Raw genomic sequence first — 19,536 nt, 5'->3', positions numbered from 1 at the left:
TGCGTCATTCACCGCTCTTTCCATCAGGTTTTCATTGATATATTCCCTTCCCTTCAGTTTATACTGACACTAGTGTGTTATTTATCTAATATCACTATACGATACCCCGTGTTTTATTACGAGATATATGGATAAACGCATAGTAGATATATTGAAATAATACATGAATATACCTGATGTGGGATATGTGGATGAATACATGTTAAATAAGTTGAAATATTTGATGAATATGCGTTCAAATATTATAAATAATTATCGTGAAAATAGTAAAGAGGATGAGGATTTGATATTGTTTCATATTCATCTTTAGAATCTATCAAATTATATATGATACAACATGATTATATAAACTTTAAATATAATAGTTGCTAATGGGTTATGACATATTATGTTTACATATTAAGCTTATGTAGCATGTTTGTTTGAGATTGCTAGTGGGTGATAACATAATATGATATTATGTATGTTGAATTTTATACGGAGTGGGCAATGACTATGATTAGCTAAATACCCCGTGTTGCACAGAGTAGGAAGAATACGTATCTTCGCTCTTCGCGATATGTATCATTATTTTTAATGATTCCACAGACAAAAAAAAAGATGATCTCTGCATGTCAGTTGATGAATGCGGTAATAAATTCATAGCTCACCTTTATCGTTTGGAATACTATTTTACATGAGCGTAAATATACTACACTAGAGAATGGAGGCGATATCCTGACATCCTCGCAATCGAGGGGCAGTGAGCAAGCATGGTCACTGGTGACGTAGTAGGTGGTCATCGTATCCGAGACATTCGTAAAATATAATATATATGTAAATATTAAAAGATAAACTATAAAAAAATATAAAATAAAACCTAAATTAAAGTTAAATGTTAGTTTGTAAATATAATAGAAGTGAAAAGATAATTCCGTAGTGTTTGGAGCCAAGTAGTAGTAGCAAACAGCAAGCCAACCAGCCACCGCCGCGGAATTGCACTAGAGAACGATCCATCACGTGTGAAACTGGTCACCCAACGTAGAATACCGAGAGGGAGTTCGACACGTATCCATGTGATGCACGTCCAAGCACTCCTCTCTTCTCTGTAGAGCGAGAGAAAATCGAATCGAGAAACGGGCAAAAACAAAATCGAGAAATCCCATGGAAACGCGGACGCTTGGGGGCGACGCACTCCACATGCAAACGCAAAATTTCATGCAAAATTTAAAAAGTTTTTTCATCTATTTTTTTACCGAAGCTTATATTAGTGTTAACTTCTAAATCGCTAAAAATACATATATATAATTTTTTTAGTTACAAGTTATTTTTAAAAATATATTGTTTATTTTTCCCCTTAATTTTGCATAGCTCGCGATCATTCTCGCTACTTCTTCTTCGGGCCCACCGGCCCAAGCACAAACCAATCTTTCTTGCAAAAATCCAGCGAGAGGATTCGACGTCGTCCCGAGTAATCCCGTGCGACCCAATCCGCGCGCCGCAGTTCGCACTCCGGCTTTCGCACTGACGCAAGCGGTGACACACGCACGCCCCCCCGGTAAGCCGGCGCTTGTCCCCACCAGAATTCACGATCCTGATATCGGATTAAAAAAAACGGTCACGGAAGCTATTGCTAAACCGACTGTACAGCTGATAAAATTCAGATAAACTTTATTAGAAATTTAAATTTTAGTTTGAATGTTTTGACGAAAAAAACAGAGGGTTATGTTATCAGTAAACTTGCTCCCATCGATACATATAGACTCCGTTATTTCTTTTTTCAATAATGATTATTACCTTATTTTTACCTGGTGCACGAATATACTAATATAAAAAAGATACAATGTCTCATTAAAATAAATTTTATTAATAAACTTATTTTGGATAAGAAAGGATGAACAAATATCATCTTAATTTAGAACGGAAAAGTTAACTCAAAGCTTCCTAGCATCAACTTGATGTTTGGCTAATTTACAAATAATATATATATATATTATTTATAATTTAAAAGTAAAGATAAAAAAAATAAAATACATAAATATCTTAAAATAAACTTTAAATTTTACCTCAGAGAAAAAATTAAAAAAAGTAAGATGGAAGTGCTAGCGAGCTGGTGTGTGGTGTCGGTGTCACTGCCGGACATTTCCAGAAGCGCTCAGCTAAAAGCTCTCGGCTCTCGCTATCTATAAAGGCGATCCCGCGCTGGTCATTTCCACTACGCAAGTGCACTCTGCGCCACACGGCTCTCTGCCACTGCCGCACGCTGCGACGTGTAGCCATGGCGGCGGAGAAGAAGGCGGACCTGGTGCTGCTCGACTTCTGGGTGAGCCCGTTCGGGCAGCGGTGCCGGATCGCCATGGCCGAGAAGGGCCTCGACTTCGAGTACCGCGAGGAGGACCTCGCCAACAAGAGCGACCTCCTCCTCCGCTCCAACCCCGTCCACAAGAAGATCCCCGTCCTCCTCCACGCCGGCCGCCCCGTCTGCGAGTCGCTCGTCATCCTCTCCTACCTCGACGAGGCCTTCCCCGACACCCCGCAGCTCCTCCCTCCCCTCTCCGCCGCCGGCGCCGGCGCCGCCGACGCGGCGTACGCGCGGGCCAGGGCGCGGTTCTGGGCGGACTACATCGACAAGAAGCTCTACGACTGCGGGTCCAGGCTGTGGAAGCTCAAGGGGGAGCCGCAGGCGCAGGCGCGCGCCGAGATGGTGGAGATCCTCCGCACGCTGGAGGCGGAGCTCGGCGACCGGGACTTCTTCGGCGGCGGCGGCGGCAGGCTCGGCTTCGTCGACGTCGCGCTCGTCCCGTTCACGTCGTGGTTCTACAGCTACGAGAGGTACGGCGGGTTCAGCGTCGAGGAGGCGTGCCCCAAGCTGGCGGCGTGGGCGCGGCGGTGCGGCGAGATCGACTCCGTGGCCAAGCACCTCCACTCGCCGGAGAAGGTGTACGACTTCATCGGCGTGCTCAAGAAGAAGTACGGCATCGAGTAGGCGGGCGGCCGGCATCGAGATCGATCGCCGGTGAATGCGAAGTTAGTGGTTGAGTGTGCGAATTGGTGTTAGCCGTTGTGTACTTGGGTTGGTGGCAGGCAGCTGAGAGTTGCCTCCCGTTCTGCGTGAGACTATGGCTTAATAAAGTCTGTACTCCTTTTAGCTTAAATAAAGTATGTACTCGCTTGAGTGCTCGTTTGCATGCACTATACAAATAATGTTTGTTAGACATGTTCTTCCTCCATTTTCTTATATTAATGTAGGACATGGTTAACTTAAGGCTTTGATTAGTTCTTTTTCTACTAGTATCCTATCAAATCTTTGAACACCGAAATAAAGCATTAAATATATATAAACATTAAAACTAATTATAATTATACAGTTATGAGGGAAATCGTAAGACGAATCTTTTGAGCATAGACATAAGACGAATCTTTTGAGCATACTCACTATATGATTAACCATAATTGCTACAGTAACCAAATGTGCTAATGATAGGTTAATTAGACTCCGTTTCAGAAAAAACTTCATTTTTTCGATTTGTTGTCTAATGTTTATACATCCGTCTTATTTAAAAATTAAAAAATTAGTCACACGTAAAATATTATTTATGTTTTATTATCTAATATTAATAAAAATATTAATCACAAAAAATAATAAGATAAAGAGTCAAAAAAGTGTATCCAAAAACTGAATAATAAAGTTATTTTGGGACGGAGGAAGTATTATATTTAACCCTTCTCTTATTAAATAAATATGCAATTGTCGTTTATTTTGTTGTATTTATTCTATGGTTAAGTAAATTTTCAGTATGATTTAATACTTTACACATTTATATAAATAAATTAAATAAGTCTAATGGTTAAACACATATGCCTTAAGAGTTAAAATCATTAAATATAAAAATAACTCAATTATAGCCACTAAAATTGGAGGTGTTATGTGTGACTAAACACATAACACCTCGGGTAGGTATGATAGTTAATCGTTTGCTACTCTCATATTTGTCATTTCGCAATATATCTATAACAGGTAGACCATAGAACCACATGTCATATACATGTAGTATGCTAAATTGTGAAACAACTTAAACTAGTTTTGTGCTTGTTTGGAAACCAGTAAAAACAAACCACTTCTAATCAACTCCGTATGAAAACCAGCGAAGACCGCTCATTTTTCGCGAACCGCCACAAATGTTTCACAAAACCACAAAAACCGTGTGGTATAGCAAACCCTTGTTCCATCCAGTTCCACTTCCATCTCCTAACTCATTTGTAATCTCCACCGAAGAACAGGATGAACCACGAGATGATCAGATCCATCTCAACCTCAATAGTGCAAAACCGCGCAACAGAGAGCGCGACCGCAATACTGCCACTACAAATATTTGAATTCAATTCACTCGATAGATGTTTCTGGAAGGGAAAGGAATAGCGCTGACTACGGGACACGCTTATTCTTGTTCGAAACTCACGTCTCCCACAAAAATTTGTACATAGCAGCTTCATCTGGGAAGAGAAGGAAACGCACAAGCTTGTCTCTCAGCAATGGCAATGGCAGGCAGCTGCAGGAGGATGTTCATGATGGCCAGAAAAAAAAAGCATAGCAGAACGATGTAAAAGAACACGGGCAGTCATCGCAATAAACTTGTAGCAGCTCCACATGGTGAGTTCTTGCTGGAGAAGACGCCCAGATTTAATCTGATGATGTCTTCAATTCCTGCAGGTTGACAGAAATGATGATGAGATGTAAAATCCTGTAATTAATCTGTACAATACTGTAAGATGTTTCTTGCGGATGTCAATTCGTGTAGTGATAGGAGTATGAGAATACATCAGCTGTTAGGTAAACAGAAAGTAGGATGACTTTTGGGGGCTGATTTCTGCTGTATATATTAAGATCAGAATATTGAACAGATCATGTAGACCAACTCACCGGCAGCTTTTACTGCACACAATGAACAGAGGGAAAAACACTCATGTCTGAAGAAAAATGAATACATTTTCAATATTTGGAAACAGCATTCATGTCTGGAAGTTCGTTGCAGCGAGAACCATAGCAGCATACATTTAGGAATGAAACATCTATAAGGACCTAAAATAGCAGTAATTTACTCGCTGTTGACGAGCATGGCAATCACGCCAAAAAAAAAATGCACTCCTACCAAATAATATCTTAATCTAGAGACCCCCAAAGTAAAACGCACAAACACACACATAGCCCGAAGGTGCATCCACGCATTCACTCGAACCAAACATGCTCGGAAGCTCCTAGTTAATTAGGATTTTCTAAAAGATATACTATTGTCAACAAAGCAGGACGTTCAATATTCCTTCTGTTTCATATTGTAAGACTTTTTAGCTATATCTAGATCCATATATTAATCAATATATTATTTATACATATGTCTAGATTCAACATCCGTATAAATCTAGACAATCCTAGAAAGTCTTATATTATGAAACAAAAGTAGTAGTTAGACGCATAAAACCAACTAGCTAGAGTTCCTTTTGATGGGATGTTTTATGCTACTAGTACTTAACAATGCTCAAGTTTGCACATTTAATTGTGTACACTACGACCTGGTTAGGTCCCCAACCAGGAACACTACTCTCATCAGACACCATTTGAAGGAAAGCAACGTTTTATCCATAGGATACAAAGTGCCGAGCTCACTTTGGAAGTTTGAAAAGCACAATTCAAGGAAAACTGCCACAGAGCACAGATGCACAAAGTCCTACCCATTCCAGAAAAAAAAAACTGATCCATTTTCGTTTCTAACACTGTTTAATAGGCTTCAATGCAAAGCAAAATATATGGAATCCAACTGTGGTTCACATCAAGCTTTAGTTGAAAAATGCTAAAGCTTGATTAGAACAGGTGGAAAATTTTATGATGGAATAAATAAGATCAGCAAACAATTATAACAAATCAATAGAAGATTTTCTTATACCAGGGTTTAGAAAGTGGATCTTTTAGAGCTGTACTAACTCTATCGTTTATTGATATAGGAGAACAAGTACTAACTAATCATGCACAGGTAGAAATGCTTTATTGTACTGTCAACACTTTAAATATCTTCTTTACTCAATGTTTTCAATATCATACTAATACCAAATATATCTTTGTTAGTACTAGAAAAAATATTTTATTATGGCATCCTGCTTACAAAACTAAAGCTCACTTTACAAAAATTTATTGTTTGGTCCACCATTCCAGTATTCCACCATGAGATCTATATATGTGTGACCATATAGTTTTTGACTTTTTAATTTGGCTTTTATGTGATTGCACCAAAATGTCATTTCAAATTTTGAGTCCACAAAAAAATTTACCATAAAGCATTGTCCCTTTAGACATATAAAGCATTGCTTCATTTTGTAACTTCCTAAATCAATTACTTGGCTTAGTATTAGTTTACCATGGTTTATAATCCACTTGAACTGCTAGGTTCTAATGAATATGCATTTAAATCCAAATAATAAAAGAAACACTTTTGCTTACTGTATAAAGATCTCACTTATCTCCAATAATTTTCTTCCAAGACAATATGCTGGTTTGAATGCTTCATTTAAGGCTTGCTGCGTATGTTGATACATCGAACGGTACATACAGCTTACCAGTTCATGTTGATGCATTTCATACCAAACTTGCATCCTTTTTTTCTTGTAATGTGACGTAGCTAGGGCTTTCTACAATTTATTGCATTAAAAATTGCAAAACCGTGCACTCAGAAACCATGTGATTGGCCTGATTCCTACAAAATCCTTGCCTCGGTGACGAGCAATCGACACCTGTTTGGCCTGAACGCATGCAAAGCTAAATGCAGGTGTCCCGCCCCGGAAGTTTTGGGGACACACGTCGAATGGAAGAGAAGAGTTTTAGTGGGATTTTCAGGGGACGAGGCTACCTCGAGCTCTTCCAAGAAGATCGCAATCAAATCAAAATGACGAATTTGCGCAAACATTTAGGCTTAAATTACGAGAATTTCTTCATTTCAAGAGTTTGTTTTTTCATCTTACTTGGAGGATGTGTTGCCGGGATCAGTTCTTGCTCTTCTCCTTCACGCCGGAGTGCCGGAATCCATCCCACAGCTGCAATGCGGCGGTGCTGGTGAGCTGGCCTTCGGACGCCGCCGGATGCGCCGCCGCGGCAGCGTGGCCAAGAAGGAAGGAGATGGTAGAGCCATCCAGCCTTTGGAGCTGCTGGTGGTGGTGGCCGGACAAGTGCGACGGCGAATTGGACTGAAGGGTCCCCCTGTTGGCACCCAGGTAACCCGAGGACATGGAGAAGTTGAGGTTGTAGTCGCCGGCCGGAGCCTGTGGCGCCGCCGCCAGCTGATCTTGAGCGAGGGAGTAGTGCGACATGTCGCCGGAGCTGGAGAAGTTGAACGGCGGCGCCGGCACCATGCCGATCGGAGGCGCGTCACCGAAGCTGGAGGCGGAGAAGCCGTATGTTGACACCCCATCCGCGCCTTTATTCCCGGGGTGCGCGATGCCGACGCAGTCGGCGGCGACCTCGGAGACGGCCGCCGGCTGCCAGGACTGCCTCTGCTCGCCGCTGCTAATGGCGCCACCGGCCGACGCCGCCACCCCGGCGATGAGCAGCTCGGTGAACGACGGGGCCTGCGCTGGGGCGCTGGCCACGGTGACCTCCTTGTCACGGGAGCCGCCGCCGCCGCCCATGCGGCTGTCGGAGCGCGAGAGCGAGAGCTCGGACCCCTTGCTGGTCTCCGACGTGCTACTGCATCCGGACTTGCTGAGCTGCTGCTGCTGCTGCTGCTGCTGCCGCCGGCGCGTCGCCCCGGCGGCGGCGGCGGCATCCGCCTCAGCGGGGATGGCGGCGAATGCGGCGGGGTCGAGGGACGGGAGGCTGTCGATGGCCGGCGAGGCGGCGTTGATGAGCCACTCGATGGCCTTGCTGGGCTGGTCGAAGCCGAGGCGGTCCTGCAGGTCGTAGAACTGGATGGCGGTGGCCACCGACAGCCGCACCCGCCGGTCGCGGATGCCCTTCGCCGTGTACACCTTGCTGTGCCGGTCCTTCCCCCCCGTCGCCCGCACCCTGTAGATCCGCGACGCCGTCCCCGTCTGCCCCCACGCCGCCATCTCCGCCCCGCCGCCCCGACCTCGCTTCCCCTGGGACGACGACGACGACCTCCCTCCCCCGCCGTCCCCCGCCCCCGCCTCCATCCCTCACCACGAAAATGCGGCGGCCGCCCCACTCGCCTCCCGCACCGCACCGGCGGCAAACACCCCCCTCCTCCGGCAGATTGGTGTCTCCCTCCCTCTCACCGTCTTATCCCGCGCCGCGGCGCGCCTGCGTGACGACCGAAGAGTGCGCCGCGAGCGAGCGAGCACTCCCCCTTTTCCTCGCGGTGTCTCTCGCTCGCTTCGCTTTTGTGGCGATTCTTTTTGGCGTCGCGCGCGCTCTCTCCCTCTCTCTCTCTCTCCCTCTCCCTCGTCACGCGCGGCAGGAGGGGGAGACGCACGCAGACGCCGCCAGCTCGTGCCGGCGCTCGCTGCTCGCTGGCTTGCTGCTGCTGCTGCCGTGCAGCCGCAGTAGTAGAGAGGCAGGCAGGCAGGCGCAGGCTTTGGGCGGGGCCCGGGCGGCCGGCGCGGAGCGTGTCAGATCTGCCTGCGGCTGCGGCGGCGGCAGCCTCACTGGGAGTGTGTCAGTGGAGTGCTCGGCAGGCAGCTCGGGGTGGGCGCCGGCGCGGGCGCGAGCGCGACGGCGTGAACGGGTGGGTGGTGGCTTTGGAGGGCCCGACAGCTGTTGTTACTGCATGATGCAAGGGGGCCCAGCGAGGAGGGCAACAGTCGATGGTCACATTCCTGCACGTACTACAGTAGTGGTCTGTTTGACTGTTTCTACATTGCCCAGCACATGTTTTTTTTTCTTTTTTGCACATTTAGACCTATTTAGTTTTCAAATTTTATTTCTAAAAATATCTTATCGAATTTTTAGATATTTAAATAAATTATTAAATATACATAAATATTAAAATTAATTATACAGTTATGGGAAAATCATAAGAAAAATATTTTAAGCCTAATTAGGACATGATTAGCCATAAGTATTACAGTAACCAACGTGTGCTAATGATAGATTAACTAGACTCAAAAGATTCATATCGCGGTTTTCAGAAAGAATGTGAAATTTATTTTTCATTTGTGTCCGAAAACTCCTTTAAACATCCGGTCAAACTTTTAATATGACCTTTTTTAAAAAAAAAATTGACAACTAATCAAGGCCTTAACTCTAAACATGTTGCAGTCATCTGTCATCCTGCATTTATACTAGTCCTTAGGTTTTCCTTACAAGGCTACAGGTAACTACCATAAATTTGATAAATCACGTAATTTGATTAAATTATTTATTTAAAACATATTGTTCAGATGTATTGATGCTATCGTAATATTAACATTATCTTATTTTACTGATAATGGACGATTTGAGAAATCTACGTAGTCACTCAAGTCTCGGAAAAAAGCACGGGTGAAGCAATGGTAACACTATGCCACTATGGTAGCCTTCTCCCAACAAAGGTTATGGATTTGGTAAACTAAGAATAGTCTAGCTTCAAAATTGGCTCGCCTTCTCTCTACCGAGCTATTATCACCAAAAGATATAACTAACCGAAATCAAACAGCTAGCATAATTTATCGCAGCTATAGCTTAATAAGATGAAACCAATCTCGCCAGCTAAGCTAGATGAAACGCAAAATCAAAAACGTATGCAAGCTCACTACCGTTAGAAATCGAAACATGCCAGATCAGTGCATATTGCAAGCTCACTGCCAATAAACGTATTAGGCGTGTACATATAGAAATCCAAACTAAACCCCATGACATCCTAATCAAGCCAAGCGGCTCTTGAGGGACTATTTTGAAGTTGATGTTACTCTTCTCTCTCCAAATTCATCCCTCTATCTTGGTTCTTTTGCTCACTATCTTTCCAGCCCAACAAATTGAATCCATATGAAATTACTATAAACTATATTAAATTCCAAATCAACAATGTTATGGCTCCAAATCATCCTTGTTCGAAGCACTCTTATGCACCATCCTATACATTACAATGAGCCAATTGATGCCACTATTGCCATCTAGCTCCACCTCCGTCAAAATCACCAGTATTGATAAGCTTGCAACACTAATCAAGCCACTGTCCCAAGCTTGAAAAAACTCAAGCTCCTCTTGGAAAGTTGTGAAAATTCGTACATCATCCCTTCCATGCAAGTTTGCACCGCAGAATTTCTCATCGGTCTGCTTTATTTAAGCTATTGAGGCATCCTTCGTCATTTTCCTCCTCTCTCTCTTTCTCTCCCTACATCAAGATAGTTGCTATAAATATTTCAATGAGACCAAAATCATCTTTCATATCAATTTTTTCACTCCGGCTAGGCCCCTATCGCCCAACAAATATTTTATTTCTAGCAATTCTTGGATAAATTAGTGGTGTTGTGAGATAATCAAGGTGTCCCTCCTTATCAATACTCATGATTGCGATCTATATGGTCCAATTAAATGCAGATTAGCAGTATGTGCATAACTTAAGAAACAAACTATTTTGGGGATTAGTGGAAGATGCTACAAGTGAAATCATTTGGGTCCTTCTAAAAGGTAAAAATCTTTGGATTTTTTTAAGGTGCCACGAATGACCATGAGTTGTTCATTATATTGGATCTAATTTTATTACACTACACCGGTAGTAGTATGTGTAGTAGAAATTCTATTCAGTAAAATTAGAACTAAAGTATATAACTTTGTGCGTCATATATCATGTTAAAATAGTTGAATTTAATAAAATATATCTTATTAAAGTTTCGAATAAAATATTTAGTATATTTATCAAAATATATAGTTGGATCTAAATTTTACTACACTAAAAAAAATATACGGTAACAATATCCAAATATTTAGGAAATACTGGCTATATACGTTGGCTAACTACTATAGCTCTATATATCGTCCTCAGCTGTCCCCCCAACCATAGTAAATATTGAAGTAGTTATGTCCCTCAAAGGCTTAAAGTCGAAGATGTACATGTACTTTGGCCGGATCAGGTTGTATTTGTTTTTGCCTCTATATATATTAGCAAAGGCCCAATGCCATAGACATGATGACGACAGCAAGATATGGATCGAATTGTGTTAGCATTTTCAATTTTGAAGAAACTCACGATCATTCGAGCACCATCAATACCTTTCATGTTTATTTTACAGAATATGAAGTACTCCCTTTTGTTCTAAAATAATTTCACCTTTTCTAAATTAACATTATTTTTCTAGTTTCAATTTAAAGTGATTCTGACCATATCATTCGGCGAGATCTTATTTTCCATGCAAGTGATTCTGACCACGTTGTTCATGTTACGACGTCGAAACAGTTGCTCAATCAAAGTGCTACACCCAACAGTAAACGGCCTCTTTCCTTTTCAGTGCGCTTTACCGGCGTGGTTGGAGCCGAAGGAGCAAACCAACGAAAAAAATTTAAAAAAAGGACACTTTTATTTTTCGCTTATGCTAATACTACTTATAAACTAAAATTTTAATTTTAAGCTTAAATTTAGAGTTAATTTTAAAGTTTCTTTTTACATTTTTAGTCTTAGATTTTTATATATTTAAAAATATATATATATATAAATTTTTTATTTACAAATATATGTTTTGGCTTTTTTTTCATTGGACCAAACAATCACGGAGTAGGAGCGGAGTAATTGACACCATCATTGACGACGGCGCAGCTGACAATTTCTCTGGAAAAGGCAGGGCACACCGCACATGTCGTCTGAGAATTCAGTTAGACAGTGCCTGCCGCCTGCAGTTATTGCGTAGTAGTACCATTCCTTTTCCCATTTTAAGCCTTCTTAGGCCCTGTTTAGTTCCTAAAAAAATTTCACCTAAAAACATCATATTAAATCTTTGGACACCTAAATAGAGTATTAAATATAGATAAATCGAAAAATTAATTGAACAGTTACGTGAAAAATCGTGAGACGAATCTTTTGACCCTAATTAGTACATGATTAGCCATAAATGTTACAGTAACCCACATACGCTAATGACAGATTAATTAGGCTCAAAAGATTCATCTCGCGGTTTCCATGCCAGCCATGAAATTCGTTTTTTTATTCTTGTTCAAAAAACTCTTCCGATATCTGGTTAAACGTCTGATGTAACATGTAAAAATTTTTATTTCATTCACTAGACACCCCCTTATTTTCCCCTCTTTTTCTCTTGCGTTTGCGTTTGGGCGTCGGTGTAGGAGTGGACTGGAGTGGAATAGTGGACGGATAGTTCATCCACTGTCTGTCGGCATTTCGTGGGAAGTTTAGAAGACATGGACTGTTTGCTGGTATATGGCGAGAATTTTAGGTGATTTAGGGTTCGTTCAGTTTCTAAAAATTTTTAGAAACGAGGTCACGTCGACGTATACGGTAACACATTTAAAGAATTAAACATAGTCTAGATTTTACCCGAAAACCACAAGACGAATTTTTTAATATAATTAATCCATCATTACCATATGTTGGTTGCTGTATCATTTATGGCTAATCATATAGTACTAATTAAGCTTAAAAGATTCGTCTCACGATTTTTCCTATAACTGTATAATTAGTTTTAATGTTTATCTATATTTAATGCTCTATTTAGGTGTCCAAAGATTCGGTGTGATATTTTTGGAAAAAAAATTAGGAAAGCCTTATACCGCTTTATGTGAAAATTATGCAACTGTACATGTTTTGAAGATGTCCTAAACAATTCACATATAGGCTCTCTTTAGTTCCAATAATTTTCGCGTTCACACGTTATATGAAATCTTTCACACGTTACATCAAATCTTTGTACACATGTATAGAACATTAAATATAGTTAAAAAATAATTAATTACACAGTTTACAAGCAATTTATGAGATAAACATTTTGAGTTTAATTAGTCTATGATTAACCATAACTGCTACGGTGCTGTGCCCTAAGCAATTGACATAGTTTGGCATATAACTACTTGAGCCTTCGGCTTATCTACTAAAGTAAATGGCATGCAACTTAACCCAACACACGGCCTAATGAACATCATGTAGTGTGTGGCGCCGGCTCGTTGTTAGGCTCCTTTGCTAGTCTTTTGTCACCACCATCTGATCGTCGATCCGTCGTCCATGGCCTCAGCCCTTGGGTTGATTGCCCATCCTATGTATGGACGCGAGGAGCACACAATATAAGAACAATATATTTCAGCAACACCACATATATTCTAGAGCAAACTATCACAAAAACTACGGATTTAACAACAAATTTATCATAAACCTACATATTTTAATGCCTTATATCTTAAAACTACATATTTAAAATTTCTCGCTAATTACAACTTTTATAACTTTCAGAATAAATTAATCTGGACCTTAACCCTAGAAATATATAGCTTTGTGATATGAAATTTAACACTAAATTTGTAATTTTGTGATATAGTAATGCATATCTGAATATATAATTTTGTGAAAATTACTCATAGAAAAATAATGCCTTTATTTCTAATGCGGAAAATATCTTCACTCTCGTCCGCACAAATCATTTCTAACCAAAGGGAATCACATCTACCGCATGACAATCTATTTTTAGCCCTCGAAATTCTATTGAAGTCCAATTTTTACCATCAACTATGGAACATTATTATTTTTGGCCTTAGACTTTCCAGACGAAGCAACGTCCATCCTATTATTGAGGGTGAAAAATATACTTTTCCAAAAGTTCAGGTCCCCTTTGATTGGTAGGAAGTTTTCATTATTTCAATACTATAAAAAAATTTCTATAAGTGCCTTTGAAACAAAGGATTACACCTTGTCATTCCCTTTAAAATATCTATGGATTGAACAATCATATGTCATGTTTTCTTCTTCTCGTGACTCTAAATTCTTCTCCTATAAATGAACTAAACGATAATGTTAAGCTTTCTTCTATTTTCAATATATAGAAATTTGATGGACGTGATATTTCACTCCTATAATTTTTCTAGTCCGGCGTTTTTCACCGTCGGTGTTTGAAGAAGGTCTTTTTGTCAAAAATTGGACTTCATTAGTAAAAATATACCGATAAAGAGGGTCATTTTTTTTGGTTTTTAGGAAAAGACAGTGCTAGCAAAGACAAAAATAAATTTGATAAAAAAAACTCAAAATCAACTCTGAACTTAAAATTAAAAATTTATATTTTAAAATACTCCCTCTGTCCCACAATAAACCAACTCTTCGGTTTCCGTGTAGAGTGTTTGACCGTCCGTCTTATTTAAATTTTTTTATGAAACTTAAAAAATTAGTCACATGTTAATTACTATTCATAATTTATCATCTAATAAAAACAAAAATATTAATCGTAATTTTTTTAATAAGATGAAGAGTCAAATATTATAAGTAAAAAGTAAAAGATTGTTTGTTTCGAGATGGACGGAGTAGAAGCGAATAGATGGTCTCGTAGACCCTGTTTGGATCCCGTAAAACTTTTTTTAAGTCCCTGTCACATCAAATGTTTTGACACTAGTAAGTATTAAATATAGACTATTAATAAAACACACCCCATAATCTGGACTATTTTGCGAGATGAATCTATTGAGCCTAATTAGTTCATGATTAACGAATGTGATGCTACAGTAAACATTTACTAATTGTGGATTAATTAGGCTTAAAAAATTCGTCTAGTGAAATAGCTTTTATTTATATAATTAGTTTTATTATCGTCTATATTTAATACTTCTAATTAACATCAAATATTCGATGTGACATGTGACTACGAAAATTCCTCATCCAAACAGCATCATCATGCGAAAAACCACCATGATTACTTTCTGCGAGTCCGTGACATGACAGAGTACAGTGAATTCTGGATTGACAGTCGTACGGCTCAAAGCACTGTATGACAGCACGGACAGCTGACCTGGGAACAACGTACTAGTGATTCAGCAGAAGTTCCCCCTGGATGCTCCCATCTTTTGTCATAATACTAAGCGTAGTAAGTGTAGTACGTTGTACTAACTCCGTCTCGTAATAATTTTATTTTTCGTTTTTTCGTGTTCAATGTTTAACCATTCGTCTTATTCGTAAAATTTATAAAAAACTTAAAAAAACTAGTTACATATAAAGTAATATTTATATTTTATCATCTAGTAACAATAAAAATATTAATTGCAAAAAAAATTCAATAAGACGAATAGTCAAACGTTGGACACGGAAAAAAATGAAAAATAAGATTATTATGGGACGGAGATAGTATATGACGTTGCCAAACATTTAGATTTTAAAATTTAATTTTAGGACTGTTTTTGATAATTTATCATTTACTTCAGTATATGTTTTATGCTAACCCCGTCCTATAATAACTTTATTTTTCGATTTTTCTATCGAACGTTTGACTATTTGTCTTATTTAAAAAATTTATAAAAAAATTAGTCACGTATAAAATACTATTCATGTTTTATCATCATCTAGTAACAATAAAAATATTAATCATAAGTTTTTTTAAATAAGCCAAAAAGTCAAAACATAAGATCTAAGAACTGAAAAATAATCTTATTATGGGACGGATGTAGTATTATTTTTTAAGTCGCTAAAAGTACAAATGTAAAAATTTTAACCATGAATCTCTTTCTGTTAATACACCATGCGTTATATTGTACCAGTATGCGTGATACAGAAAGGTGGCGTTACAGTGTTTCGTTTCTTTCTTCCGATTTTTCCTGTAGAATTGAAGTTTAAATTTGAATCATGACAAAACGGTGATAATTTTTCCTAGGTATACATGATTGCAAAAACTCCGTTTTGCTATCAGGCAATATACTCATTGGGCTGGATTACACCTTGTCTGAAGTGAAAACATGATACTTTGGTTGGTGAAGAAACTAGTGATTTGATATAAAACCAGAAGCAAAGAAGAGAGAAAAAAAAAAAGGAACACCGGGGATTTTGAAAATTTTTTAACGGTAAACATGATGCTACTAATATAGACAGTCATAACCATTAGGAATAAGTGGAGACAATGAAATAGTTGTAGCTTTTGAAATACAGCAGCTGAAAAGGTTGCTGGAGCATGACAGATTTCTACTTATCATGACTAACGCAAAGTTGTCTGTCAAATCAGCTATGAATCAGTACAGCATATTTGTTCACATGTGAAGGTCATATGAACAAGGTTACTGGAGTTAGGACTTAAGAGATTGTAACAGCTCGTCATCTGAGCAGCAAGTTAGTTCAAAAATAGAGCATCATGTCTTCAACGAATGAACCAGTTGAGACGTTGGTATCACCGATTTATGCATCTGCACCAGCGACATGTAACCTTGACGATTCCACAGATGGCAGGATCACCAACTTCCAGTAGTCCAAGCAAGTATGAAGTGAGCAAGTTGACACACTTCTCAGAGGAAAAGAAAAACAGAAAAGTTGATGAGGTGGATTAGGATAAGATGAACCTTTCTCGAGCGGCATAATTGCTAAATTGAACTTGTCAGTCTCTGGAAATCCAGCCCAGCAATTTTCTTCACAATGGTTAGATTGGACGATGGAAATAAGTTATAGCCAGTAGTAGCTGAAACGAATGATAAATCACTCAAATAGTAGGGAATTCACACAAACAATTACTGTTATAGTTTATCTCGTTACTTTGTTATCCTCACGAACACATGGAGAGCCAATTAAAATGCGAACAAGCCAGTCCATCAAGGCAGCAGTCATCAGCATTCCAAATGTTTGGGTGAACTCAAAACTGCTATTTATACCAGTTCCTTTCAAATGCATAAACTGTGTGCATTCTTAAAAGAAAAAGGCAATGACAAAACTGAGTGTTCTATTTGCATGGCCGTGAAATTCAGTCTGAACTCTATACTATCATATAAAGAAGAAGAATAGCCTTGTTTTACAGGGAAATATTTGTCAAGTGTATACCTTGCACATACAGTTATGTACACAGCTTAGCTATTACTGTTTGGCCTATTCCATGATAGGTAACCGGCATCACCTTGTGGCCTGCAAACCAATCAAAACGTGAGATAAATTCTAATTGATAGACAACCTATATCTGCCGCATATGCAAATACACCCTAATTAAACAACAATCAGTTGGAAGTTTTGTTTATTGATGTTCGCATGCACAGAACATTCAACATGTGTGTGTAAGGGAAGTTAAGTTATCAATGGAAAATAAAAAAAGTATATCAAGAGGGGTATATTGCCTTAAGACAACTTGTTCCAAAAGAAAGAAAAACAACGCCATAAGTTCACACAGGACAAACTAAGAGGGTTAACATTATTAATTACCTTGGATTTTTCACATGAATCAGAGCAAAGAGAATGGTTAAGAAAAGGCTCAAGGAACCAGTGACAAGATATGCATATCCAAGGAAGTCATTCTTGCCACCTAGCCAGGTTGATGTTGTAAGAATTAGGCTTTTCTTGCCACCAAAACTGTACGTATTGTAATTGTTTGCTATGTGCATAGTAATGATTTCATCAGCTTGTAGATCCTCTTCAATGACACCATAGAGCTTTCGAAATTGGGGAAGAGCAGAAGTTCGCATCCACACTATAAGATCTTCCTGCTCACTCAGCTGTCAAAAAGATAATGTGTTTTGCTAATGAAAAAAAATGTTGTGCATGAGTAATAAGTAATAAACAATAAATGAGATATACAATTACTCACTGGTAAATCAGGGTCAAGTTTTCCTCCCCCAATTAAGGATCCATTCTGAAAATTAAAAGGATAGACATCCTTGCCAAATTTATGCTCACGGTCACTTTTCCATGAAATATTTTTCCTGTTAACCTTTATTTCCATGGATCCACGTGTAAATCCATAAGTATCATTGAACAAGCTCCAGGCAATCAAGCCACATGGAACAATTGGAAGGCCATTATTCCTTTCAATAGGACCACATGAACTATGTGTGTACTTCTGACCATAATGTAGTTGCTTATCACTTCTACTTTTGACATACCTGTCAGCATCAACAAATTCCATTGTTCATCAATAACACACATGAGATTCTTTTTCAGAGAGAGATAGTCAGATACATCGATACAACTTGCTGGAAATTGAATAAAGCTGTGTCATCACCTGCGATGATTCTGGTAAAAGTTCTCAAGTTCATAATACACATAAATTGGCGCTCTCATATGGTAATTAACCTGCAAATATACACACTATGACTCTCTGACCAAATTACACATAAACAATAGAATGTTTGGGTGATATCAACAGGAAGAAACTGCAACATGATTTAATCTGTGTGCTAAACTAAACTCAGATAATTTTATTTTGATACAAATAAAACAGGAGAAAAAACTGCATTCTGGAAAAAAGAGATGATAGATCTCGCAGGAGTCTACCTTCACTTGTTGCGTACAGTTCTTTGAAATCGAGCTGTCCTTAATATAGGCTTGCTTGTTTCTTTTGTAAGCATTAGGTACACAATCTATATCATAACGGTGAGCAATTTCTGCAACCTGCACACCCAAAATATGGAGAATTTAGTGCACGATCCCCAAATTGATGGCAGTTCAACATCCAGCATACAGAAATAAAGACAGTTACATGATTTGAAGCATGAAGACAAACAAGCCCAACAGGTACAAAAGTAACCCCAATCATCAAGAAAATTGTTATCACCTGAAACAGTGAAATTAATACCATATATACATTAAACAACAAATGAAATTCCGTAGAAAGCATATAGCTGAGGCAATGCGAACTTACACATCCTGGCGTCATTGCCGGTTTCCAAGCTGGGAGGTTTTGTTGGGTGAACCTATAGAACACTGCAAAACCAACATCATTAACTTTATGATGATGTAATAAAGCGGAATTTGCATAGAGTAAATAAACAAATGAAATTAAATCTGTGAGTTTGAACATACAATCCTCATCCCCATCATCTAATCAACTTCAGCGTCTCTACGAAACCTACCAAGCAAATGAATCTAAAAGACTGACTAAAAATGCTTCAATCTCCACATTTACATGCTCTTTGAGGAGCGATAAACCATTCCTTCGAGACGATGATTAACCCTAAGCCAAATGAAGCTTGCCAAATTCACGTTTACTTTTGTTCCATACAGGGAATCTCTACCTACTCTCTGGATGCAACATAGCGTGAAAATTATCAGATACAGTACTGTAGCAAGCAACAAGAGGAATACCACCAAAAGCAAAGAAGCTGCTGCAGCTGCAGCACGTAAATGTTAAGATCGCGACATGATTTGACGTCACCCGCGTACGATCAAATCCGCCAGATGGAAGCGAGCCCGTCGTCAGAGCTAAGAGGCATGGACTCACTCACCTCCCGATCTCGCCGGCGGGAACGCGCGCTGCCCGCCGTTCCCCGCGGCCCCACCGGACGCCGAGGTGCTCGCCTCCTCCATCATCCCCCTCCCTCCCACCCACCCAAGCCCCTCCCAGCTCGCCGGTGCAGTGAGTCGTGTCGCCGCAGGATCCGGTGAGAGAATGGCCGAGGAGACGAGGCGACGGAGCCTGACGACGACGAGCCGCAGAATCTGGGCCTGGACGTTGGGCCCACGTGATGTTCGGTTAGGC

General features: G+C 39.8%; 3 protein-coding genes across 7 annotated transcripts; 1 reads left to right on the top strand and 2 right to left on the bottom strand.

Moving 5' to 3' along the window:
• Positions 1–2,184: 2,184 nt before the first annotated feature.
• Positions 2,185–3,194, top strand: LOC102701431 (probable glutathione S-transferase GSTU1). Its single transcript, XM_006650630.3, has one exon. The coding sequence runs from the start codon at positions 2,258–2,260 to the stop codon at positions 2,963–2,965; it is 708 nt and encodes a 235-aa protein (XP_006650693.1). The 5' UTR covers positions 2,185–2,257; the 3' UTR covers positions 2,966–3,194.
• A 767-nt stretch (positions 3,195–3,961) lies between these two features.
• On the bottom strand, positions 3,962–8,124 carry LOC102713259 (transcription factor PCF6-like; the record flags this gene model as incomplete). Its single annotated transcript, XM_006651822.3, has 2 exons — positions 3,962–4,684; positions 6,988–8,124. A coding segment is annotated over one exon (1,116 nt), but the record flags the coding sequence as incomplete, so codon positions are not given.
• Positions 8,125–15,937: 7,813 nt separating this feature from the next.
• On the bottom strand, positions 15,938–19,370 carry LOC102700973 (putative ALA-interacting subunit 2). Of its 5 annotated transcripts, none has more exons than XR_001549772.2 (10): positions 19,283–19,367; positions 18,700–18,761; positions 18,538–18,612; positions 18,333–18,449; positions 18,061–18,131; positions 17,647–17,941; positions 17,265–17,554; positions 16,893–16,973; positions 16,421–16,536; positions 15,938–16,319 (listed from the first exon to the last, which is right to left on the bottom strand). XR_001549772.2 is itself a non-coding variant. In XM_015834796.2 (9 exons), exons 1-8 carry the CDS (start codon positions 19,365–19,367, stop codon positions 16,919–16,921), a joined length of 1,050 nt encoding a protein of 349 aa, XP_015690282.1. In that variant the 3' UTR covers positions 15,938–16,362; positions 16,893–16,918. The 5 variants fall into 5 exon arrangements, 3 of the variants coding, with proteins under 3 accessions (XP_015690282.1, XP_006650692.2, XP_015690281.1); XR_001549773.2 differs by having other exon boundaries at positions 16,421–16,486; XM_015834796.2 differs by lacking the exon at positions 16,421–16,536 and having other exon boundaries at positions 15,938–16,362.
• Between the last annotated feature and the right edge of the window lie 166 nt (positions 19,371–19,536).

Source organism: Oryza brachyantha, chromosome 3, assembly GCF_000231095.2.
Source record: "Oryza brachyantha chromosome 3, ObraRS2, whole genome shotgun sequence".
Lineage (NCBI taxonomy): Eukaryota > Viridiplantae > Streptophyta > Magnoliopsida > Poales > Poaceae > Oryza > Oryza brachyantha.
This window is presented reverse-complemented; position numbering and strand designations above follow the sequence as displayed.

Coding starts and splice junctions, on each gene's coding strand:
- LOC102701431 (XM_006650630.3), top strand. CDS start 2,258: ATGGCGGCGGAGAAGAAGGCGGACCTGGTGCTGCTCGACTTCTGGGTG.
- LOC102700973 (XM_015834795.1), bottom strand. CDS start 19,367: ATGATGGAGGAGGCGAGCACCTCGGCGTCCGGTGGGGCCGCGGGGAAC. Junction 18,762..19,282: donor CCCGCCGGCGAGATCGGGAG/GTGAGTGAGTCC, acceptor TTGGTTTTGCAG/TGTTCTATAGGTTCACCCAA. Junction 18,450..18,537: donor GTCTTCATGCTTCAAATCAT/GTAACTGTCTTT, acceptor TTGGGTGTGCAG/GTTGCAGAAATTGCTCACCG.